At 38.3% G+C, this 26,822-nt stretch overlaps 1 protein-coding gene across 2 annotated transcripts in view; it reads right to left on the bottom strand.

Annotated features, from left to right (window-relative positions):
• LOC5572361 (sialin) overlaps positions 1–20,163 on the bottom strand; it is an 86,799-nt gene extending 66,636 nt beyond the window's left edge. The window contains exons 1-2 of one of the 2 annotated variants that reach the window (XM_021850442.1): positions 20,018–20,163; positions 2,482–3,019 (exon numbers count right to left, since the gene is read on the bottom strand). In XM_021850442.1, the coding sequence (XP_021706134.1) occupies positions 2,482–2,521 (40 nt within the window). In that variant the 5' untranslated portion in view covers positions 2,522–3,019; positions 20,018–20,163. Of the gene's footprint in view, positions 1–2,481; positions 3,020–12,515; positions 12,685–20,017 lie in introns of those variants that run through there. The other variant, XM_021850441.1, reaches the window with a different exon arrangement.
• Between the last annotated feature and the right edge of the window lie 6,659 nt (positions 20,164–26,822).

The following is a 26,822-nucleotide window of genomic DNA, read 5'->3' as shown; positions in this document are numbered from 1 at the left end:
AACACCTGTTGTACTGATTTGGTTAAGAAAATGGGGATTTTGATGAAACAAACGGTTCTTCAAAAATATATTAGTCTTTTAGAGTCCAGAATATCTATCTGACTATCCTTCTAGCATGGATCGATATCACGGTGATACACTACTCCACGGAAACACTTTTGGGTACTAAGGGTTCACTGCACTCACTTTTATGGCAAAGAAAAAAAACTTGGCAACATGAACTTGTGTGTATCTCTAGTATCCCTCACCGAGCAGGAGCACTGCCTCTCGGTGATGGGCAATAAACAGTAAAGTCGAACAGTATTCAAACGTGTTGTTTCTTCGTCGCCCGGAGTCCCGTCGGTTAATTAAACAATCACAACGTAGGGCCGTCGCATCCTGGACAAAACATTGGAGGAGTTAGATATTCTTCTACTTGAAAATGATAAATAAATCTTCATTTACTATGCCCGAACTTTTTTTTTATTGTTGAAAGACCACATATTTTGGCCTGTTTGATAACCATATAAATCAATAATATGTTTGAGATACTGAAAAAGCATAATTTCTGGAAATTACAAAGCTTATTTTTTAACAAGTAGACTCCAAAACGCAAAAACTCGTTTTACGTTCCTTCGTTTTACAAACAGATTTGATTTACGAACCAGTTCGATTTAAGAACTCCTGATCTGTTTCAAAAGTTGAGGTTTCAGTGTATAATGTAGTCATTTCATCAAAGATATTTTGAAAAAAATATCTTTGATTTGTGTGAATTTTCTTAGAAACGATTGAATTGGACAACCATATTGCTTGAATTCGATTGTTCCTAACATTTTTCGGATTCCCGGGGCATCTCAAGTTTACTATAAAGTTGTCAATTAATTCTAGATATCTGAACCATGCTTATGGGAACGCACTTTTGAGATACTGATTCTTGTAGTAGATTCATTTCTACTTTTTGAGGTTTGAAACCTGCAGTATCCAAAAATGCTATAGTCGGTTCTTCCGGGGCTTGATTTCGGGTGGCCACATCCGCTACATTCTAAACAGTCCAAAACTCTTTATTTATACTTCAATAAATACACTGCGGAACACGGTTTTGTCTCAAGCACCAAAATACCGCTATTTACTTAATTAAGGGTGACTGAATCTATTGCCGTTTTCAAAAATAACATAGCACGTCTAGTTTTTGAGATATTGACTGTTGAAAATGCAACATTTGACTATTTTAGCCAACTTGTATGCAAGTTTGCAAACTTGTATAATAATTTATTCGCTTAATTTGCCACAGAATCCAAACTTCATGTGTTTTGCAATTATTATCAACAAAGTTCGTAAAACTTTCGATGCTCAGAAGTTATTTTTTGATGGTTTAGAAAAGTATTGTATTTTGCCATATAAGAGAAATGAAAAGTTTTGTATGGAGACTGCAAGGATGTTGGAAAAATTTTATCTTAATTCAATCGTGCAATTTCATCCAAATTATATCAGAAACGAAAGTCAAAGTCATATATTGCATGTTTGGTGGATTAGATCACAAAAAAATTTGATAAATCTAACTTTAAATTTCATATAAACATCAATGAAAACAGTGTTTTATACAACTTTGGCGACCTGTAGCAAATAATTGTGACGTGCTAGAACATTTCTGAGAACGGCATCAGATTTAGCAATCCCAAATTTAATAGAGACACATAATTTGATCCTTGAGACACGCTAAATTGTCATTTTTAATACGCTGTGATATCAGATCTTAATGATTTATGCAAATTTAAATTATCTTCATTGCAAACCAATAAAGAAAAAATGGTGTGCCCTCACAAGTAGCCAGCGGAATAAGCGGAATTATTCTGGCCATTTTAAGAAACTAGATATGTATACGAGAATTCTAACAAAATATCCAAATCCGTTAAGTATTCGCTGGAAGGTGAGAATTTTAGTTTATTTACTTCCACTCAGGCCAATACGGATTGATATGAAAAATTAGACATTGAACTAAGATAACAAAATAATACTAAAACTTAATTCAATTATCTACGTAACTGACAATGATCCATATTATTTCATTCAATTTGTAAGACTTCTTCTTCTTGGTATTACGTCCTCACTGGGACAGAGTCTGCTTCTCAGCTTAGTGTTCAACAAGCACTTCCACAGATATTAACTGAGAGCTTTCTTTGCCAAAGATGCCATTTTCGCATTCATATATCGTGTAGCGGGTACAATGATACTCTATGCACAGGGGAAGTCAAGGAAATTTCCATTACGGAAAGATCCTGGACTGACCGGGAATCGAATCCATACACCATAAGAATGGGTAGCCGCTGACTCTAACCACTCGGCTATTAAAGGTCAAATCTCATTCAATTTGTTAGTCATAATAAATAAATAAATAAAATAAATAAATTAATTCTCTATTTTTAAACGTTATTCAAAAAAAAACAAACATTCCCATAATGTTTATGGTAAATATACACAAATTAGTAAATGTTTCCTACTCACCCGCCGCTTTTATCATCTGCTTCAACGGATTTAACACCATCTTGCTCCGATTGATGCGGAAACCGTGTAATGTAACCGAGCTAGGGGGGACACAAGTTCGTCGTCCCTGAGTTGGAAACCGTTTGCACAATCCTGAGCTTATCAACAACACACACTGGAAACGGTTTCGTTCTTAACCTTCGTTGCGGTCTTTTCACTGTCCGCGAGCCGAACACACGATCCGCGAAAATAAATATCCGCCTACCCACTGCACTGTAGCAAAAACTTCACGCACTTCTGCGCTCGAAAGCTGTGCCAATCCTGCGTCTCGGTTGGAGGCGGTTCACTGTTCACACACAAACCGGCGGCAGATTGCAATCAATTTAAAATTCATAGTTGCTCTTCTTCACGTTGACGACTACGACACACTTCCGTACACTCCGAATGGTGGTAGCAATTTGTGATACCGGTCGGCCACACGGTGATCGATATCAGCGGCGATGGAACGACGACTCTGGGTGACGAGCGGCGAGGTCGAGCTGCCAGTGGTGGTGCCAATCTGAAAAATGTAAACAGTCAGTCAGGGGGGTTTTTCGCTATGCAAGACCAAATCTTATCGGATTCACTTAGAGCGGTGCTAATCGGTGACACAGCATAGTGGGCAGAATCAGACCCACCCATAATCGCAACTGCAGATGATTGAGAAAACATGTTTGAAAATGATTCTGAAGCCTCCTTGGTATAGTACTAATGAGTTACGTAGAATATCCAATGTTGAAATATTGGATCAAAGTCGAATCAAATTATTAACAATTTTGGACAAAAGCCATTGCAATCTTCTATTGCCACGATAAATGCGTTTTAAATCTAGATTAAGTTAGGTTAAGTTAATTAAACGCGGGTTTTTCTCTTATAAATTCTGAAAATGCTACGGCCAATTTAATTGTAATATGTTGTTAACAAAATGTTAACATAGAACACCTAGATATAAACAAAGAATACCATTTTTTGCATGAAGAGTAAATTGAACCCAACAACGTGAAATAAGTGCGAGAATTTGTTCGGTTTTGCCCACTGTGCTCTGGATCGGCACTTCTGCAGATTGGACGGACTGTTGATGATATACCTAAGTGCGAATGTCGCAACGGAAATCGGCAGAATCTCGCCATTTCTGGAAGGCGGCGGTCTGATGTGCTAATTGATTTGGGGGTTGTTTTTCTTTAATGCGATAGGCCGTTACACACCCACAAGGAAGGATTATACAGACCGCGAAGATCGGTACCAAGAAGCGATATAGAGCACTAATCAGTTGTGCAATTATTTGTCGCTAAAATTTGTTTGAACTGTTTTGAGTTGCCGAAGTGCTTTTTTGTTTCTGTTACCCAAATAACCATGAATGAGAATGCGGATGTACGATCGACTATTTTGTTTCATTGAAATTGCGAATTGAATTGGTAAATATTTGAAGGTTGACTTGTTTTTTGTTTCTCGGAAATTATCTGTTTCATCTTTTGGGAGATTTGGCCTTTATTCAGACGAAACACTAATTTGAATCCAACAGGTTTGAGCCACGAATCTCCATCTTTTCATGTATTCGCATACTATATTACATTTATATTTTGAAATACATATCGAAATAGAACAACTTTCAAATGTTACAGAAATGCTTTGGAAAGCTGTTGGAGGAAACCATGAAAGTTGGTTTTTAGTATAGATCCATCGAGTCATATAACATCGAATCATGAAAATTTCACTGTATTTTACACTTTTTAGCAAAAGATTTTCGAAATTTGAATTCAGTGCTTCAAGTATTTTACAACTGAAAATACATAAAATCTTGAGGTACACATATCTAATTCACTTCCGTAATTGGTACCGAATGCTCAGTGGTTTTAATTTCGATAAAAAATACGTGGTCGTCATTGTTTTTTAGTTTACAAATTACAGTTAACGCTCCATTACATCGAGTTAAATTCCCCAAATCAAAGCGATTTCTTTTAGCGATAGCGACAAAAAATCAGAGGGGGTTGTGTACAAGACACGACCGCATGACGTTAACTACGCCATGTATTTTGCTGCATTTGTATTATAGTCAAATGTCATAATTGCAACCTTCCCTTATTTTTAATCCAGAATGTAATGGTTTGTGAATTTAGAAAAGATATATGTTTGAAGGTTTGTTTCTTTGTTTAATGCAATTTATCAATGCTTAATAACTCTTTTTGAAAAATTCGGTGGCCCTGAAAAGGGCCGTTTGTTTGATTAACACTGTAGCACCGAAAGAATCGGTCGATGAAAGAAGAAACAAGAATAATAACTCTTGTTTTCCACCCGAATGTTGCGCGTGAAGGTCATGTCGACACAAGAACCGCTGAGATTGGTTGGCTTAGAGGGATCCGAAGCTAGTTTGAGTTTCAGGTACTTCTCTATGGAATCCACAAACTCAATATTTTCCTGGTTGGTAAGATCGATGTTTAAATTTCCTGTCACGACCATTGGTCTGTTCTCGTTCTGATAATCGAATAAATTCCGCGTCATGAAGAACTTCTTTTGCTTCGTTGTGGTATTCGGATCAATAAACACGCAAAACAGAAACGTTGCTGGCCCATTTTAGTTATCTCTACAGCGCAGATATCACCATAATGGTCTGAACGGCCCATTTTGGCGGCTTTGGTCGATTTTCTTCAGCCATCTCGAGCAAATTAGGGAATATTACACAATCAACTCTTTAAAACACATTTGTTGGCTCTGAAAAGGGCTGATTGAATTGTTGAATTTGCGTAACATGGACACATTTTGACGGCGCACTGGTTGCGTCCTCCTCGCCCGATGAGATTTGCGGTGCGGATGACGATGTGCGCTTCAACAAGCGGCTTTGGTCGATTTTCTTCAGCCATCTCGTACAAACTTGCCGCCGCTTGGTGATCAACAGCTTGCCTCTGGTAGCGAGGAGCTGAGTAGGTTTGGAGGAGCTCTTACTAGCTCGAAAGCGAAAACAGAATGAAACCGAATTCAACGAAGGAGGGATGCTTTATACCCTTAGAATAGCAGGTGATGCTCCTCCTTTCAAATTCTTCGTTTTCTTATCTGGGAAATAGGCTATATGAAACTGATGTCTAGGTAAGGGATGTACAAGATTAGCATTATGCTGTTATTGCATCCCGACGGCACTGCAGCAGCGTCCTCGGAAACATCCTCAAATTGCCGTATTGTCAATTATTCGTAATAAATCAATTATTGTATGCTGCTATGAGATGAATTAAGAAATTATAGCAAGTATGTGGTAAACACATTAGGGAATATTACACAAATAACTCTTTAAAACACATTTGTTGGCTCTGGAAAGGGCCGATTGAATTGTTGAATTTGCGTAACACGGACACATTTTGGCGGCTTTGGTCGATTTTCTTCAGCCATCTCGAACAAATTAAAGAAAATTACACAATCAACTCTTTAAAACACATTAGTTGACTCTGAAAAGTGCCGATTGAATTGTTGAATTTGCGTAACACGGACACATTTTGACGGCGCACTGGTTGCAATCCTCCTCGCCCGATGAGGTTTGCGGTGACGATGACGATGGGCGCTTCAACAAGCGGCTTCAGTCGCGGCGACGTGTTGTTGTTCCATTCGCGTTCCATTGAAAACTGAGCTGAGAATGCGAAAGGCACTCCAGACTTGCTCGCCGACCATGTTCACAGTCTGACGGCAAAAAAAAGAATGAGCGAAGAAGCAGGAATCGGTCTGCTTTTATAGTGCGAAGCGGAACGCAAAAGAAGCGTGGAAAACTGCTTGCACGTGATTGGTTGCGTAAGAAAGGGGTCGACATTTTCCAAATTTTCAATAGTTTATTGTCGATATTCAATAGTTTTCTCCATTCGAGTAAATTGCTGCATACATTTCCGACCGATTGATGGGAAATTTTTTAAAATCTATCGATAAATTACTGAGTTATTAGCGTTCAAAATCTTTCATAATTTCGTGACGGTCGCAAAATTTTAGATTTTCAATTGACACCCAGTATATTGCCGTAAGACGTAGTTAACGTCAAAATCGCCGCGATTTCGTTGTTGAGTCGCTGGAAGCACTCTTATATGGAACCATCTAGACTGACGTGACGAAAATCGCTACGAAATCGCGTCGCTGTGGCTTAGCCACGCTCATCAAACTATGCATGAAGCGATACATCAGCAAAATCGCTGCGATTGTTTGTCGCTGTCGCTGATAAAAACCGCATTGATTTGAGGGAGCCTTTAAGGCTCCCCCAAATCTACGCGACTTTTTACGGCGACAGCGACACAAAATCGTCGCTTTTTCGTTGTTACAGCGACACAATGTCCACTCTTCTATGAAACCATGTTGACTGACACGACGCGAATCGCTGCGAAATCGCGTCGCTGTGGCTTAGATGCGCTTATCAAACAGTGCATGCAGCGAAACATCAGCGAAATTGCGACGATTTTTTGTCGCTGTCACCGTAAAAAATCGCTTAGATCTGGAGGAGCCTTTATAGAACATAAAACCAGTGCAAATGCGATCCAAGGGACCGTCGAAATAGACAGGAAAACCAGCTAGCGAGTATGCGAGAGTTCACTGTATATGGATTATTCAATTCGATGTTATAGAAATGCTTTATACACGAAGAAAATAAAAAATCCCATATTTGAGTATTTTTCAACTTATTTTGAGTTAGTGGAACAGTACCAAAAGTTGAGTGATTTGATCTGCTGGTTAAGTGAGAAGAACTCATCCAGTAGGCACTTTTTTCGCATGGCTGTAAATGAAAACAACTTCATCCCCGTCAATTCCAAATATGGTTATGACTGTTTATATAGTTCTGCTCACAGTTCGGTCCAGCGGCAAAAATAAAGACAATAACCTTTCGAACAGGCAGTTTCTCTCACTGGTCGCCGAGCCACTGTATTGTATTCCACTCACTGATCGCGTCACGCACGGTTCTCAAATGTCTCAAACTTCCAACACAAGCGCATAGAAGAATGGTAGTCAAGAACTGTCAAAACGTATGGAAAATAATTGAAAACGTATTAGGAAAATGAATCAAAAAAGTAGTGATTAGAAATCAAGAGTAATGTGAATATATAGCTCAATAGCGCAACCAGGATTTGGTTCTGGGGGGGGGGGTTGATATCTTGAAGGTAATAATTTTTGGGAAAGTAGGAAGCCAGACCCCATTCTTGGCTCACTTCGGCAGTGGGGTATTTCAAAAGCTAGAGCGCTCCTATTTGGCCACAATATGCATCGTACTGATACGCTTCTTACACCAAAGTTTCAGACAATTCTACCGAGAAAAAACCCCCATGCCAAAGTGAATCAGGGAAGTGCCCAAATGGTTCTGCACCCTATGTTTCAAAAAAAAAAAAAAAAAATGGGTTGTAGAGTTTAGTATATTTTGTTTTGAATGTGCATACTTGGTTGAACTCATTAAACAAGATTAAAATACATAACGCGTGATAATGCTCAATCAGCATTTACTTATTTGTGTTCGTTGAATATTTACCATAGCATTCGTTGTCGTCCCATGTTACAGTATTCGATATACAGAAGGAGAAAATATTATCTGCGTATTTTTTTTTAAACTTAAGAAACGATTCTCCGGAAATTCATATGCTCTGAAGGTCGGGAAAGTTTGCAATGTAATGAGCAAATTGAAAGATTATTTATGCTGCGGATGGGACCTTTTTCCCAATATATTTGAATGGATGACCAACTTCTGACACAAATGCTTCAGTAAACTGCGCACTATGGCTCTCCGAACATTCAGGAGAAATGGCCCTTCGGAAATCTAGGGGGTTGGTGTCAGGCAATGCTAGCCAACCGTAAAACACATCAGCACAGGAACGTCAACGAGAGAATATGGACCGGAACAATCGGCAAAGACCACAGCGACGGAAATGGACTAGCGATTGGAAACTCGATACGTGGAACTTGCAAATCTCTCAACTTCATCGGAAGCACTCGCATACTCTCCGATGTACTGAAGATCCGCGGTTTCGACATCGTAGCGCTGCAGGAAGTGTGTTGGACAGGAGCAATGGTGCGAACGTTCAGAGGTTATCATACCATCTACCAGAGCTGCGGCAACACACACGAGCTGGGAACAACTTTCATAGTGATGGGTGATATGCAAAAGCGCGTGATCGGGTTGTGGCCGATCAACGAAAGAATGTGCAAGTTGAGGCTCAAAGGCCGGTTCTTCAACTTCAGCATCATAAACGTGCATAGCCCTCACTCCGGAAGCACTGATGATGACAACGACGCATTTTACGCGCAGCTCGAACGTGACTACGACCGCTGCCCAAGCCACGACGTCAAGATCATCATAGGAGATTTGAACGCTCAGGTTGGCTAGGAGGAAAGGTTCAGACCGACGATTGGAAAGTTCAGCGCCCACCGGTTGACGAACGAGAACGGCCTACGTCTGATAAATTTTGCCGCCTCCAAGAATATGGCCATTTGTAGCACCTATTTCCAGCACAGCCTCCCGTAGCGGTACACCTGGAGATCATCTCAGTAGACAGAATCACAAATCGTTCTGATTGATGGACGGCACTTCTCCGACATTATCGACATCAGGACCTATCGTGGCGCTAACATCGACTCAGACCACTATCTGGCGATGGTTAAACTGCGCCCAAAACTCTCCGTCGTTAACAACGTACGGTACCGACGGCCGCCCCGGTACAACCTAGAGCAGCTCAAGCTACTGAATGTCGCAGCGGCATATGTGCTGCACCTCGAGGCTGCATTACTGGAAGAGGGTGAGCTGGATGAAGCCCCTCTTGAGGACTGCTGGAGAATAGTGAAGGCAGCCATCAACAATGCAGCTGAGAGTAACGTCGGGTACGTGGAACGGAGCCGACGGAACGATTGTTCGACGAGGAATGTAGGCAAACCCTGGAGGAGAGGAACGCAGCGCTGGCGATCATGCTGCAGCAAGAGACCTGAAAGAACGTGGAGACGGAGACGGAAACGGCAACAGCAGACCCGCCTATTTGGGACGAAAAACGCCGCCTGGAGGAGACGGAGTGCGAGGAGATGGAATAGCTATGCCGGTCTCAAAAAACACGCAAGATCTATCAGGAGCTCAACGCATCCTGTAACGGCTTTGTGCCGCGAGCCGAGATGTGCAGGGTTAAGGATGGGGGCATTTTGACGGACGAGCGTGAGATGATCTAAAGGTGGAAGCAGCACTTCAACGAACATCTGAATGGCGCTGAGAGCATAGGCAATGAAGATCAGGACAACGGAGGAAATGCCTTTGTCGGTACTGCGGGCGATGGAAACCAACCAGCCCCCACTTTGAGGGAGGTTAAGGATACCATTCACCAGCTTAAGAACAATAAATCTGCTGGTAAGGATTGTATCGGAGCTGAACTCATTAAGATGGGCCCGAAGAGGCTGGCCATTTGCATCGGCTGATAGGCACAATCTGGGAAACAGAACAGCTACCAGAGGAGTGGAAGGAAGGGGTAATATGCCCCATCTACAAGAAAGGCTACAAATTAGATTGTGAGAACTTTCGAGCGATCACCATTCTAAATGCAGCCTACAAAGTATTATCCCAGAACATCTTCCGTCGTCTGTCACCTTTAGTAAGCGAGTTCGTGGTAAGTTATCAAGCCGACTTCGTAGGCGGCATACGACAGTATCGACCGCGTACAGCTATGGAAAATCATGGACGAGATCAGCTTTCCCGGGAAGCTCACGATATCAGTGATGATGGTGTTCGCTTCGGATTCGGTCGGTACAAAAAGGCATGGAGCACAGCGAACTAAACAAATAAGACTATTTACGAGAGACACACCATTCCAATACATAATTTTCCATTTCACTGCCTCAATTCAATTCACGAACTTGGTTGAAAAAGTAACGTAAATTGAATTGACGTAAAAAATGCTTCAAAATTGAGGTTTTAGTGGACTGAATGCGATTCAACTCAAGCCATTGAAAATCGTGGTATAATTTTTGAATTTTCACGGCTGATCAATAAAGATTTAAAAAATATACATGTTTTAAGTTCAAACCCTTCAATTCAATTTAGCGATATTTTACCAATAGTTAGTGGATCTTTAGAAAGCAAAATAACAGGTTTAATGCTCTAATATTTATTAAAATTTTAAAACAGAATGGCGAAACAAACAAACTACAAAAATATGTTGCTGAAAGCTAAAAAACAAAAATTTAAAAAAAATCATGAGTGAAATACTGCGCAACGTTTAAATTTTGCGGATTTTGTGGTTACTTTTTTATTTTGAAATTCTAGCTACATAGTGCATTTGGTATACAGCAATCTATGGCAAAAGGTCGAATGACAAAAAGTCGAAAGGACAAAAGATCGAAGAACAATACAAAAGAAATGGTCGAAAATCTTTTTTCAAAGAAGGAAAAATTTTCCACAAAAAAATCACTTTCGCCTTTTTGTCCTTTAGACATTTTGTCTTCTGACCTTTTCTCTTTCGACCTTTTGTCTTTTCGACGTTTTGTCATTCGATCTTTTGTCCATAAACCGGTATACAGTATCATATACCTTAACTATCCAAGTACCCACCACATGGAATACAAATCTCCACTAAGGTAATGTGCACATTTCTGCGGTATTCCCTATCACTGCGGAATAAGAATTAAATCCTCATTATAAATTGAAAACTGTTTTTTCTATCAAGGCTTCCCAAGCTGAACCAAATAAATGCTTTCAAAATCAAACGATTTTGATCGTTGGAAAAACAATTTCAAACGATGCATTAAGAAGAACCTATATTTTTAACCGGTATCAGATGCAAAACACTAGTCTGCTTACATTCTAATGCCGTAACAATAGGAATGCACTACCACAATAATAGGACGCAATTCTGCAATAAGGACAAAGGGAAATTTATGTGATTTATGTTGCAAAATGTAAGTTTGATTTCTCAATAACTTGTTCACTTAACTATACTCCAGATAGTTTCAACACTTCACATTGCAAAACACGACAATATTTAGGTTTTGGATAATGATATACAGTATTGGAAATAAAAAAGTAAACAAATGCCGATTTCCGGTCATGTTTGGAGGCCTGTAGTTCTGTGTGTAATGATCCGAATGACATACAATTTTGTTGGCGAACTAAAGATAACGTGAATTCATCAGTTTTGGTAAATTCTAACATTTCTATACATATGTCTTAAAGTTTTAGACGGTTCCAAATTGGAAATAAAAAAGTGAACAGCATCACGATCTTTTAACTAAAGAAATAAATAGTCTTAGATAATTTGTTTACCTCTAATATGCAATCCGGCACAGTCCTAGCACAAACAAGTATGAGATGATTCTCAAATGTATTTATGCTTCAAGTTATTTAACGTTAAACTCACGTTAATTTCAGTTCGTTGTCAAAATATCATGTCATTCGGATTTTTACCCACAGAACTACAGGCCTCCAAACATGATTATTTTGTAGGAAAATCGATATTCGTTTAATTTTTATTTCCAATACTGAACGATTGTAAACATCGTGCATATGTCCTCCAGAATAGATCGGATGCCCTACTGCCTAAATTTTCAGCGGTGCCAAATTCACCACAGCTGTACGAATCGAATTCCATCTGCGTAAACAATTGAGTGTTCCAAAAAGTTTAGAAGAATCGCTTGATTGAAAATTGTAAATGTTATTTGAAATTCCTTCCGAAAAATTTTCCAGAACTATACTCAAATAAATAGCTATCCACATTCTAGAACAGCACTGCATTGAAAAGTTTTCAGTTTATCACATATGCACCAATGCAAATAATTTGCATCGCCATGGCTGATGAGCAAATCTGTTGATATTGCGTTTTAGCACTCAGTATAACGTGAGCCAATTTCCACAATAATCACAAGGATTTATCATCCAATTACCACTTTGTCACTGATTTGATAGTTTGAGTCACATCGGATGGATACTAAAAGTCCCGTAGCATTCAGCATATCCTGCCAATTGACACTAACTTCAGTCACCGATTAGCACACTGATTGATCATTAAGTCATAGTCTTCTTCTATTGATTATCTGCTTACCATGAATCACTTAATAAAAACTTTGATACGAGATCTTCTTAAACTCTTCCAACTCTCGTCACAAAAACAACAAAGTTCATACGCGCCCCTTGTCACACTGATTAGCAAATTCGAAAAATGAAGATCACGCGCTGACCGACCGTTGCGAACTGATAGACCAGGCGTCAACGTTTGCCAATTTTATAATAGTAGCATTTCCATCAACGACAACGACGACAACGACGACCTCACGATCGCCGATCACACGAGCCTCCAAAGTTCGCACCGCTCAAAAGCTCGCTGCACTTCCCTCTGCTGATATCGTTCCGCAGCGGTTGCGATGAGCTTTCGACGAGCTCGCGCCGCCTTTTTCCACCCACCACAGTGGCGTGAGCGAGGGATGGTGAACGGTGGTGCAAACAAGTGCGCATTGTACTGTCGTGTTGTGCGTGCACAAATTCTTTCGTTATGTATTTAGGTAAAGTTAGGTTAAGTAAATTGAAAGCATTTTTTTCTCTTATAAGCATGTAAAATCAAACACCAAAAAAAAAAAAAAAAAAAATGACAAATTAAATGTAATATGTTGTTAACAACATGTTAATAAAAGCTTTATTTAGCTTTACCATATTATGATACATATGATACAAATAAAGGTTTAATAAAAAATCTTTTACGATAAGTTCCTTGACCGGTGGGATTCGAACCCACGACCCTCAACTTGGTCTGACTGAATAATTGCGCGTTTACCACTACAGCTATTTAGGCCTCCGCCCGACGAATTAAAAAACAGATATATTTGCCCTTTCGTAAGTCCTAATTCCACCACTGCACTGTGCAAAACATATTGGAGGTACCACAGGCCTGTGTGCGGGTGTTCAGCGGAAAAGCCTTACACTCTCGCGCGTTTCAGCAGAGCACCGAAGAGCGAGATAGGATAGAGCAGATAAACCGCCAACTCCACGCGGTTTGTCGTGCGAACGTCACCCAGCCTCGCCGATCTTCGTTGAAGGTGCCCGTGTTCGAACGAAGGGTGCTTAGGACGATCTTTGGCGGAGTGCAGGAGAACGGTGTGTGGCGGCAGAGAATGAACCACGAGCTCGCTAGGCTCTACGGCGAACCCAGTATCCAGAAGGTTGCGAAAGCCAGAAGGGTGCGCTGGGCAGGGCATGTTGCAAGATTACCGGACAACAATCCTGCAAAGATGGTTGTCGCGTCGAATCCGGTCGGCACAAGAAGGCGGGGAGCACAGCGAGCGAGGTGTCTTGATCAGGTGCAACAAGATCTGGAGAACGTGGTTAACGAGGTTTTATCAAATTAATTGATGTAACACCAACTGTCATATTCCGAACACTTAAGGTCAACAGTGACTTCAAATGTATCTGATGGGCATACATTAGCCGATATTTGTGAAAATATTAATTTCTTCGCAATGCCTAACTGTTAGCTGTTGGGTGTACCGTTAAAAATGTTTATTTAAACTTGTTTAGTATTGTTTTATCGCAACAGTATGGAACAACATTATAATTAATATGCCGAACACTGTTTTCATACTATCTCATATTTCGAACACCTTGATTCAAATTCCGGACAGCACGAATAGATCGTATTCAAATAAATAATTTCTTTAATCTGAGCTAGTTTTACAGACCTCGAATTAGAGCATCATCACTACTCCCAAGCTATAAAATATATTGAAAGACGTTGAAATTGAATTGCAAATGAGTGCCATTTACTAGTTATTTAATGACATATTTCAGCGAAGCATTTCAACCAAGTCGCCATACATAAATCGAGTGTTCGGAATATGAGTCTGTTCGGAATTTTAGACAAAACGGTACAATGCCAAATGGAACTCAGTATGTAAAAATAATTTGCTGAAAATCTAGAACCATTATTTAAGCCAAAGTCGTTTAATGCTCATAGGGAACCTATCTACCCTTCCCTACCTTCTAATCAGAATCAATCTCAGAATGTTATGCACTCGAGGTAATGGCTTTTGGGGTAGTGGCGTTCGGGGTAGTGTCATAGAATCAAAGCGTCTTACACCGGAATTCCCCAAAGTTATGCACAATCTGAAAGACTATGGATTAACACTTTTATCGTAAATCACGATGATTTTTTTTATTTCTTTTATCGCGGATTTAAATATTCTTTAGTGATTAAATTATCCGGAGGATTTGATTATCCGGAGTGAAAAAATAAATCGATACACCAGATAATTGAGTCCGACTTGTATTTGAATCTACACATATTATGATTAGTTTAGTTCGTTTTTCATTACACAATGCAACTAAATTATCTTTTGGTACTACTGAAATGTATATACAAAAAAAAATATCATGGGTTTGTCCCCGATCTTGGTAATCTTAATGTTTCTTTGGGTCTTTTTGAGGCTCACTAATTTGAATTTTCCCAAGTTTATTGTATACTTACAATAAAATATAAATCACATACATTTTTGCGGTGCTTTGGCAAAAAAAAATCTCTAGAAGAAATTCTTTTTCATTGTGTACAGGTCAGTGGCGCAACCAAGGGGGGGGGGGGGGGGGGGTTTGGGGGTCAAAACCCCCCCAGAGCCAAAAAATTATGAGGTTTTCCAAGACTATTTTTGAAATGCAACACTACACATCATACAACTACAGAGCAGTAACAACATAGTTTAATTCGTATTTACAATGGGATTGTCAGTATTTTTCAAAGTTATATTTTCTAAGTTGTGTTAATTTTAATTCTTACACTCTTCAGGGAGTGTGATAGCAACAAAATTATCTGCGAATTATTAATACTATAAGCTTATCAATAACAAAATTATCTAGCTTTTCTATCCAAAAAAAACGAAAGGCGTTGTGTCTATAGTTTGTCAAACTTTCAGATATATTGATACCTTTCTATTGGTGCAGTATACGAAATATCAAAATTCATATAGTTGACTCAGCATTTTGCTAAATTTGGCGACCTTGAAAGCATACAAAGTGCTTGAATTTTTAAAGATTACCGAGAAGAAAAATCTTCTATTGAAGTATTTAGCTGCCGGTGGAAGCATTTTGGCCCCATTGGGAATTTCGACAATTTTTAGAGTTTTGAAGTGTGGATAATGGACATTATTTTTATTTATTTTTTGTAAATCGTGAAAATAGAATGTTATTCAAAAAGTGTTGGAAAACTGTGACTGTGCTTCAACGCTTCGATGAAATAAATTCAATCAGTTTAGTTACCGCAAGCAAACGAGCTAGTTCGCTTTTGTGCTGCGATCCGAAATACCCCCAGTTATCGTTGGGTCTGTGATTCCGGGAAGTCGTCGGGAAGTAAGTCTCGAGGTTCTGTGGTCATCGTCGAAGGTTGGCCAAGTTCTGCGTCGGACGTAGTTTACAATATGAAGTATGGATGCATGACCGTCCTATTACAATAATATATCAAACGGATTACAAGTCATCTGAAATAAAGTTCAATTGTCGTTTTGATCATTGTAAGGTGTTATCACAATTCGACGATCAAATTAAAGCAGAACTCATTTTTGACCTTCGGACTCAATTTTCTAGATTGTCGATTCTTTAAGATGTGACAATGAGTTTTCTACCGGCAGTTGAGTTTTGCAATGTTGATCTACATTCGACCTACTGCAACAATAGTGTCAATGATTTATGTTGCAAATTGCTGTGCTTAAAGATTATACTTGAAGTCATTCTCATTGTAGAAAAAATGTAATATGTATAAAAAACAATACATGACAAACACATAAGAAACAACATAAAAGAAGAGCATATGAATAGAATCACGTTAATTTATTGTAATATTTCTTAATGCATTTTGCTATGCAAAAAACATACTCAAATTAAAATCGATATAAAAAATATAAAAAAATATCTGCTCAAAATTTTTTTTAGAATTCGCAAACCCCCCCCCCTAGAACCAAATCCTGGTTGCGCTACTGGTACAGGTAATGATCCTACAAATTAAATGTACAATAATTTTGCACAAATCCCTCTGCCATCATTGGTGATTACGTTCATTCAAGAACATAATTTTTCTACTTTAGATATTGATTTGAAGTTGTTAACTTAAAATCCTTCAATGAAAATTTCTTCATCGTGATATTTTTTATGTTTAAACGGTTAGAAAGAAATGTCTCTCGGACTTATCGATATAGATCCAAAACTATTTAAATGGATTCAACGAATATGGTTTCCATATTGAATCCTCCATGAGTCGAAAGGATTACTCAGAGTGCATATAAAGCCTTATCAGGACAATTTATGGAGTAATCACATGTTACCAGAACCTTATATTGATCCATGGTATTATAGCTATGATGTGCAGCATAAAAATCATAAATTTTGAGCCGTCGTACGATATTCGAGAGAAGTATTACAAAAGTGTGCCACTGAGGCCCTGCCGGAACAGACTCCGGGATGTGCGGATGTGGCCAGAACCTCATATTCGTCTTTGCCATTATAGCTATGATGTTACGGATCAAGAATTATAAATTTTGAGCCGTCGCACGGTAGTATTCTTCAAGTGTCAGAAAATGTCCTCTTTGGGTACATTCAGGAACCGGTGCCAGGTGACCGGGTATCCGAAATGGCCAGAATCAATGAGAACCAATGTCATTCGACCTTCTGCCAGCTTTTTACTTATAGAAAGTACATAATGAATCATTTTCTTACCGCTAATCTTGAAAAATCTAAGTGAACTATCACTTCCGGAACGAAAACACCCCATGCTGTGCTCAACGATGGACGTAAAAAAATGTTGGCCGTCAAATTCAAGAATTTACAGTTATTTTATATTTAGTGATTGCTGCATTCATTACGTTATAAAGTGTATGCATCCGGTAGACGTGTTGATACTGAGAAGATTTTTCAAGCAATATTGCTGCTATTTCCAAGAAGGTGAACTTTTGTGTGTGCCGTTCGGTGTGTGAGTCCGAGTTCAGTCGGAGGAAGTGACTATGACTTATGGACAAGAAGTGTCGGTCTTAGCGTCCGCATACATTCAATACACAAGCCTACGAAAAACGAAAAATGCTGCATTTACTGACCGCCGAGAAGCTACCGTTGATTGTGAAAACGCAACTTGCAAGCATTGCTGGGAAGAGCGGAATGCAAATCCGGGAGTATAAAAACAACAAACGTTGGTACACTACATCTGGTGAGATCGTTTTAAATACTCAATATTATAGTTTTTGGTCAAGTTGTGCACATAATGAATTCATGGAAAACAGTTCCTGTACAGCGGGTTTGTATATAGTAAGTTTGGGGCAAAATAAATTTTCTTCTCGTTTCAGAGAGCCGGCAAAGGCGCTTAAACTAAGGCTCTAGAGCCAGGACATGAGGAAGAAATGCCTATGTTCCATCTCAGGAGAACAACAATGGAGTGTGCATTAACTCTCTTAGCAACGCCACTCCCAACGATTTTACCTCTAACCCTGAATTGAAACGGTTAGTATGGTTGTCCCCGTTTCTTCTTTCTTGAATTGAAATTTTTTTGTCTATCAGTTTATTCATGCGTGAATAACCTAATCGTCATGATTTTTTCAATTGCCTTCAATCCCAAAGTCTGCACAGTGGGCCTAGCCATTTTAATATTTGTATCATATCGCCGATATTCTGCAAATATTAATACTGACAAGAAAAAATCTTAAATAAATAAGGTATTTCAATATTGAAAATTGGCTGTGCAAGCGCTTAGATTAGATTAGATTAGAAAATACCCCATTTGAATCCGGAATAACTCCAGTCAATCCAATTTCCTCTGGAACACAATAAATCTTGAGGAGTATGCGGTTTGTTTGAGACCAAAAGATCCAAAATCGATTAATAATTGGCCAAGTTATGATTTCTTAAAGTTCATTTTTAATGAAAAGTCAGACGTTCGGGGTTTGAGAGTTAACCAACGAAACAAAATTATTCATAAAATAGATCATATACACCTCACTTTGTATTAAGTTGTAGCCAAGTTATTCAAAATGGTTTCAACCATATTTCTCAAAACTTGAATTATAAATTTATGAGACTTGATATGTTATAAGTTAGGTTTTAAAGATGTCAATATAAAAGCCACTTCATCCAGTAAACCGAGTATCCAGAACAATTCGGCCTGTACCCAAGTCATCCAAAAACGCTTGAACTATCTTTCTTTAGACATGGATCGCAAATATCAATTTTGAGCCTTTTTTTGTGTACACATAAACTTCAAAATATTTAGAGCATTACTAACTAATATCCTAAATTTAGGAAATCAAAATGTGCAAAACTTGGATCAACCAACTACATTAAGGCGAAGTTGTCGAAGAAGGCGAAGTAATTGAGATTTGTATGCGTCTTCGGTGATTGTTCCTTATTCATATAACAATTTTAAAGTGATGAAAATCAGTCAGTTTTTCAAGGGCATTCCTAAAAAACTATCAGCAGACTTTCTGCGTGTAAGCACATTAAGTTATACTTTTCAGGAATCTATGACTAAAGGTCGAAAGGATAAAAGGTCGAAGAATAAAAAAGAAGGGACAAAAGGTCAGAAATCTTTTTTCAAAGAAGAAATAAATGCCCACCACGCAAATCATTTTCGACCTTTTGTCGTTCGATGTTTTGTCCTTTCGACATTTTGTTTTTCGACCTTTTGTCCATAAACCACTTTTCAGAACCAATATATATAAGGACTTGGATTTTCTTACTTTTTATTATGAAGTCCCAAATACACACTTCAACGGACATATAGTATCGTCATACATTCCCATATTCATGTACCTACTACTTGAGATACGAATAAAAAATCTTCACTACTGTCTAAATATTATACAGCTGTACAGTTCGAATTCCAACTGGTAAAAAATTAAGTGTTACAAAAAGTAGAGAACGATCGCTTTATGGAAATATGAAAACGGTTATTTGACATTTCTTCCTGAAAAATGTTTCAGGATTATTTTCTGTATGGCATTATGTCCCCACTGGGACAGAGCCTTCAACTCAGCTTTGTGTTCAATGAGCCATTCCACAGTTTTTAGCTAAGAGCTTTCTATACCAAATTTTGCATTTATATATGGTGTGACAGGTTCGATGATACTTTATGCCCAGAGAAGTCAACGAAATTTCCATTACGAAAAGATCCTGGACTGATCGCGAATCGGACCCAGACACCTTCAGCATAGCTTTGCTTTGTAGCCTCAGATGTTGCCACTAGGCTAAGGAAGACCTATCCATCTTCTAGAACAGCACTGCGTCGGAATATTTTCAATTTATCACATATGCATCAATGCAAATAATTTGCATCGCCATGGCTGATGAGCAAATCTGTTGATATTGCGTTTTAGCACTCAGTGTAACGTGAGCCAATTTCCACAATAAGCACAAGGATTTAGCATCCAATTACCACTTTGTCACTGATTCGATAGTTTGAGTCACATCGGATGGATACTAAAAGTCCCGTAGCATTCAGCATATCCTGCCAATTGACACTAACTTCAGTCACCGATTAGCACACTGATTGATCATTAAGTCATAGTCTTCTTCTGTTGATTATCTGCTTACCATGAATCACTCAATAAAAACTTTGATACGAGATCTTCCTCAATTCTTCCAATTCTCGTCACAAAGACCACAAAATTCATACGAGCCCCTTGTCACACTGATTAGCAAATACGAAAAATGAAGATCACGCGCTGACCGACCGTTGCGAACTGATAGACCAGGCGTCAACGTTTGCCAATTTTATAATAGTAGCATTTCCATCAACGACGACGACGACGACTCCAACGACGACCTCGCGATCGCTGATCACACGAGCCTCCAAAGTTCGCACCGCTCAAAAGCTCGCTGCACTTCCCTCTGCTGATATCGTTCCGCAACGGTCGCGATGAGCTTTCGACGAGGATCGACGAGCTCACGCCGCCTTTTACTACCCCCACAGTGGCGTGAGCGAGGGATGGTGAAGGGTGGTGTAAACATGTGCGCATCGTACTCTCGTGCTGTGCGTGCACAAATTCTTTCGTTATATATTTAGGTAAGTTAGGTTAAGTAAATTGAAAGCATTTTTTCTTTTATAAGCAGGTGAAATCAACGCACCAGTGAAAATTCTGAACTGCTACGGCAAATTAAATGTAATATGTTGTTAACAACTTGGTTCGACTGAATAATTACGCGTTCGCCGCTACGTCTATCTGGGCCTCCGCCCGACGAATTAAAAAACAGTTATATTTGCCCTTTCTTAAGTCCTAGTTCCACCACTGCACTGTGCAAAACATATTAGTAGGTACCGCAGGTGTTCAGCGGAAAAGCCTTACACTCTCGCGCGTTTCAGCGGAGCACCGAAGAGCGAGAGAGGATAGGGCAGATACATCGCCAACTCCACGCGGTTTGTCGTGCGAACGTCACCTAGCCTCGCCGATCTTCGTTGGAGGCGGCCGTGCCGTGTAGAAGTTCGGCGCCGCCAATCAGCACAAGAAGAGAAAGATATATGCTTCTATTGAACTTGCCAATCTTATGTAAGCAAGCGTGGTTCGATGTTTGCAGTGGTCAGGAATCCTGATCGCGGACCGCTGATCGCACGTGAGTTTGATGCAGGGTTGACCAGATGGTAGATAAAGTGAGCTGATATTTTGTTTTGATTGGCGTCTTCTTTGGCCCCAAAATAGTTTGAATAGTTGTCAGTCCGATCTGGTCATACCAAAAAAGTACCGGTCGTAGGTCATTGAGGAGGCACTGGGCGTATGATGAAGAATTTACTCACATCATCACAGCGTCGATGAGGTTAAAACCGATCTTTAAATTTTCGATCACTTGATAATCAATTTTGATGAAGTGGCACAACGGTTCGCAAACATGTGACCGCCTGGCTGTGTTTTTCCCCGCTGGGATTAGTTTGACCGATTTCACATTTGCAGCGAAGCACCTTATTGATTGAGATGGATTTTGCAAGCATGATCCATCGGTTTAATTGACTGAGATTAAGAAGAACAGGAATTTTGTGAAAGCATGAGATGGTGTGAAGATTTGGTTGAGATTTTATAATCAATTGGCGTCATGACTGAGTCACTGTCATTAGCATTTAGAAATATTTTGTTTTATTCGTCTTATTGACGTCACAAATCTCGTGACGATAATCATGTAAATCTAGTTTCGTTCAGATTCATGCTTTGGTGAATAGGGGTCTTCCTCGTTTATATCGTTTTGATTCATATTACGAACAGCTTCTTTCTCTAACCACTCGGCTAAGGAAGGCCCCGAACAGCTTCAAACACTTTATTTTGTATGGGAAACATCCCGAGAAGAAGAAAAATGCTGCTGAAAATCATCCGAAAGAGGTACGCTTTGCGGAAGACGACCAAGTGATTATTGAGCTGAAATCGAATTCAGATTATCTTCTGCGTCATGAGTCCTCTCGTGGTGTAGGGGTAACGTAATTGCAAAGTATAATAAGTTTTATTTTACGGTACCGTGATGAATAAAAATCCGGACGGTACCAATATCCGGACACTCTAACAATATTAATAAATTAAAGCTAGTTTTTGGCGCTTATATATTTGCATATATCTCATATTCTTTACTTTCGATATTTTAGATCATTGTACTAGTATCTTAAATCTAGTTACCATTGCCAAATAATTGATACAAATAATATGTAATAAACTAGTTGCACCTGTTGAACGTCATTTCGTTGCGGTCTGTGTAAAGACAAGTTCGAACATCTATGGATGCACAAGTCAAATCACGAACAACGTTTTGTTGAAGAAAAAAATTGTGAAACATTTTTTAGCCAGTGTTTTGAACATAATGGTTTACAGAAAGCTTCTTTGAAAGTTTGATAACCTCACTGTTGAAGAGTATTGTGGAAATTTGTGTTTTACGGTGTGTAATTAAACTGTCCGGGTATACGATTCAGTGGTTTTAAATCCGGACGCTAATTGGAAGGCGAGATTTTGACTAGTGAAAATGATTTTTTTAATGGGAAAATAAGAGAAGATTTGAGAAATAACTTATGAAAAGCGGTGGGAGTAATCAGGCTTCGATTTACTGCAAGATAAATCGCATATATCTTTCGTTATTGACACTCAAGCCACATGCACTTCAGTTCGGGCTACACATGATCCAGTTCAGGTAATCAAAGCATTATTATTACTTACTTGCTATTATTTGCAACACGTAAAGGAAATACGTACATTGATTTGTTTGTAGAGTAATATTTAATTGAGTTTGACATGATTTTCATGAGCAATATTCAAATATTTCATGCTTTAACACGGATGTCCGGATTTCGATCCATTAGTGTACGGATTTAAAAACATCTTATGCATCCGGTGTCCGGATTTAAGGACAAGGCAAGCACCAATATTTGATCAATTTTCTAGTAAAATCATGTTTAATACTGGAAAATTCATCACTTTAATGAAGTTCTGGTTTGTAAAAATGTGCTGAACAATAAATTTTCAAGAAAATTCAAACAAAACATATATAGAAAAGAGTTCGAAAATTCGAAACGCCTTAAGCGTCCGGGTATTGATTCATCATGGTAGTTCTTCTATTTTCTACTCGGCAGGTTAGCCGTAAAACCGATAAATCTATATAAATAAAAAATGGAATGGTGTTTGTATGTCACAAAATGACTTACGAACGGGTCAACGGATTTAAATTATTCTTTTTCCGTTTTGTTTATCAAGGGTTCCGACGTGTTCGTGTGTATAAAAATCCCAGGATATTCACCGGGAAATTTGGAAAAAACGAGCGTGAACGGAGCTGTCATTTTGTATGGAATGTTCCAAAGCGTTTTTCAATAGCCTACTTGATGGCAAGACGAAGTTTGCCAGGACCACTAGTGATAACTAAAAAGTATGATAGTGTACTAAAATGCGTTTTCATAAGCTTAGCTTAATACAAATTGGGCACTTTATCGTAAATTTGAAGCGTCCCGGGGCTCTGTAATGGTCATTTATAAGAAAAATCGGATGAAGTACACATGTTTAACCCATGCAATTGTTTCTCAAAAGGTTTACGCTGATGTGTTTTCTTTAAATTCCTTGCTATAGTGGCCACACTATAGACGATTCCGAAAACTATGTGAACATTCCCCAGATCCTTCCACCACTGAAAAAAAAACTGAATATTGGTACGAGTATACTGACAAAAAGTAATTGAAATCCGTTAAGTATTTGCTGAGCGGTGAGTGTTTTAGTTTTTTTCTTCTTTAACTCAGGCCTATACGGTTTAACAATTTCAGTACCGAAAGTCGGTTTGGAATGTTTTCAATTATATAAAATAATGAAATTTTATAAGAACTTTCCATAATTAACTGATTATGTGCAGGCTAAAGGCATTATGGAGCCGATTTAATTTTGTAATTATTTACGTATTGCATTTTGCAACGTACCAATCGTAAAAAATTGGAGGGCATTAGTTTTAGGGTTTGAAAAATATTTTTTATATGTTCTTACTAAGTGCAAGTTATATTACAAAGCGTATGTTTGTTTCTAAGAAATCCTACGGGCCTGCAATTTACTTAGGGTGAACGATTTCTTGGAAATCCCCATTCACAACTTTTTAAATAAAAAAAAAAACATTTCGCAGGGATTATAATTTTTATTCGTTTAACTAATCACAACTCAAAGAAGGTTTGCCGCCAACCTATGATATGGAAAGTTTTTCAGCTTAGAAGAACTTTTGTGATTTTATTGTGTGACACAATGTTGTCCTTTATTAGCTCTTTTAATTAGATTTCTCGTCCTGAACAAAACCTTTAAATCAAAATCCTTAGTTTGTTAACAATTTAAAATGTAAATTTTCTAAGAAATTTTGGGTATTTGTGCCACAAAACTACACAAAACTACACAAAACTACCTATCCACCAACTAGATCACATAAAAAGTTATGATTGTACGAAATGAAAACACAACCTGAATCCAAAGAAATCATGAATTGCTCATTTCAGTTTAATCTCTCTTTTGGCTTAGAAGTCATCATACTAGCATGAACCTACGAGTTATTATCGTGCGTACTGTGTATCAAGATTCAACTTAATAACAAATGGGGTTCGTGGGTGTGGAATTAGTGTCCTCTCCTCAGGCGTTTAATTGCACCATGTCAAGGAGTGTGAGTTCGATACTCTATGCCCAGGGAAGTCATGAAAATTTCCATTACGAAAAGATCCTGGACCGATCGGGATTCGAACCCAGACACCTTCAGCATGGCTTTGTTTTGTTGCCGCGGACTCTAACCGCTCGGCTAAGGAAGGCCCATCCTTACCGGTATTAGAATGCCTAATTAATTTATTCAAAATAAGTAAGTTTGATAGTTACACTTCAAAAAGGACGTAACTCGAAATTCTAACGATCTTCTCATTCAAAACTCCACCCAGAGGTTACAAATAACTAAAAACACCTACAGTGGGATTCCGTTTTTGGCAACAAAGTTGAAATTTTCAGTTGCCAAAAACGGAACCGTGCCAAAATCGGAACCCATATTTCAAATTTTATTTTTCAAATATTGGTTTTGAAAGCATCATTACAATGTTGATACATCATTTTTATGGAATCATAAGGCGTTGAGACTTCGAAAAGGTTCACTTCGAAGCATTTTCCCGAAGAGTTATACTATGCTATGAATCTATAGCTCCGTAATATTAAATCTGGCAAACGATATTCTGGTCGCGTTTTTAGGCCTCAACGTCTTCAATTATTTTTTAGAATCTTTATGCATAATTTTTGTATAAGAGGGCCTTGTAAAACCAATAATCGCATAAGTGACTTTTATTGAAGAACTGGACATTTTCTTAAAACTATGCGAGAAAACGAAAAAAAATGTTTTCTTTTAAAGACGTATTTGCGAATCAAAAGCGCTGGGTATTGAAAAACGGCATGACCTTTTTTTTCTAATTAAATGAACATTTAAAATCAGTTTAACTTTTGGACTTGAGCGTAAAATTTAAAAAATTCGGTAAGTTTAGAATTTTCCTTCAATTTGTGCTTCTAATAAAGTAAAGCATTTTATAATGAATGGTTGACAGTATTAAAAGGGCAAACATAAACATGAGAAAATAGATAAATGTCTTGTAATTGTGTAAAATTTAATTTTTACTTGAAATAATTGTTAATTCAGCTAGATATATGTTGTACACCTGCCTAATGGAATCGACTGAAATTTACAGGATCCTGTTATGAAACCTCAAGAACCTTATAGGAATCTTCAGGTTCTCATAAGAAATCTTCAGAAAAAAACGCTTGAGCACTAAAGCATCTTGCCAAGCATCCGTAGGATCTCGCAGAGCGTTCTAAGGATCTTGTTAAGGATTTTGCTATGAGTTAACATCTTGGAATTCCGCTGCGATGTTGCCGAAAATTCTCAAGTCTCCGATGAAAAAAATTAAAAGTTTATTATTATTAGCACACCTCAAATTCCTCTGGGAACCTTTTCAAAATCCTCAAGCTTTCGCTGAAAATATTAAAAATACTACTAGACATTCACATTATCCCGCTTAAAATTTACAGGACGCCCTAGAGTTTATTAGGAATCACCAGATTTTGTACATAATCCTCCATAACCATTTATACACTCTAAAGATCCCTCAAGAAGCTCTCAGTGTCCACTTGTAATCTGCAGATATCCTCATGAATTCGTTAAAATTTCTGAAAAGTTCCACAAGAACGAAGAATCCCTTAAGGATTCTCCAGGGTACAGTTAGGAAACTCATAGACTCAGCTCGTAAGGAACATTTTGATGATGTTGAGACCCGTATCCTTGATTAACAATCTTGTACAGAATTCTGGATAGTCTCTTAACAAATCTAACGCCTTATAGAGTCTATAGAAAAGAGAGAACGTAGTTTTAAAAAGTTGACGCAGAAAGATCAATATACACACCAATACCACAGGCAAAAAGTAAAAACACTCTCAGTCGTATTTATCGCACGCTTCAATGGTATTATTGAAAATAAATTGTAGTTTGGACTGTATTCGCATTTGTCATGTTATTTAATGAACTTTAAAAAAAGGTTATGATACACGACATTTTGCTGTACATATTTGTATCTATTATTGCGGTGTGTTTTTACATACGCAATGTATGTAAATCCATAATAATAAAGACAGCGCGACAAAATTTATGATTGTAACTCTGTGTGAGTCATAGATTTTTCGTTGCTCTTATGTCGGTGCTGGTGCTTTGTTCGAACAAGCTTTTCCAAATCTGAAGAACAGTGTTTTTTTTCAATTTTAGCACCTACTAGCAGACTCATGTGGGCTGGTCACTCAATATGAATGCCTATAAAAAGAGATTGGTCTTAAGTTGAGATACTGGTGGAAATTATTGGTGTCATGAAACGTTGCCAATGTATGACCAATGACCATTC

This window comes from Aedes aegypti, chromosome 3 (assembly GCF_002204515.2).
Source record: "Aedes aegypti strain LVP_AGWG chromosome 3, AaegL5.0 Primary Assembly, whole genome shotgun sequence".
Taxonomy (NCBI): domain Eukaryota; kingdom Metazoa; phylum Arthropoda; class Insecta; order Diptera; family Culicidae; genus Aedes; species Aedes aegypti.
The sequence above is the reverse complement of the archived record's forward strand: the minus strand, read 5'-3'. Positions and strand labels throughout refer to the sequence as shown.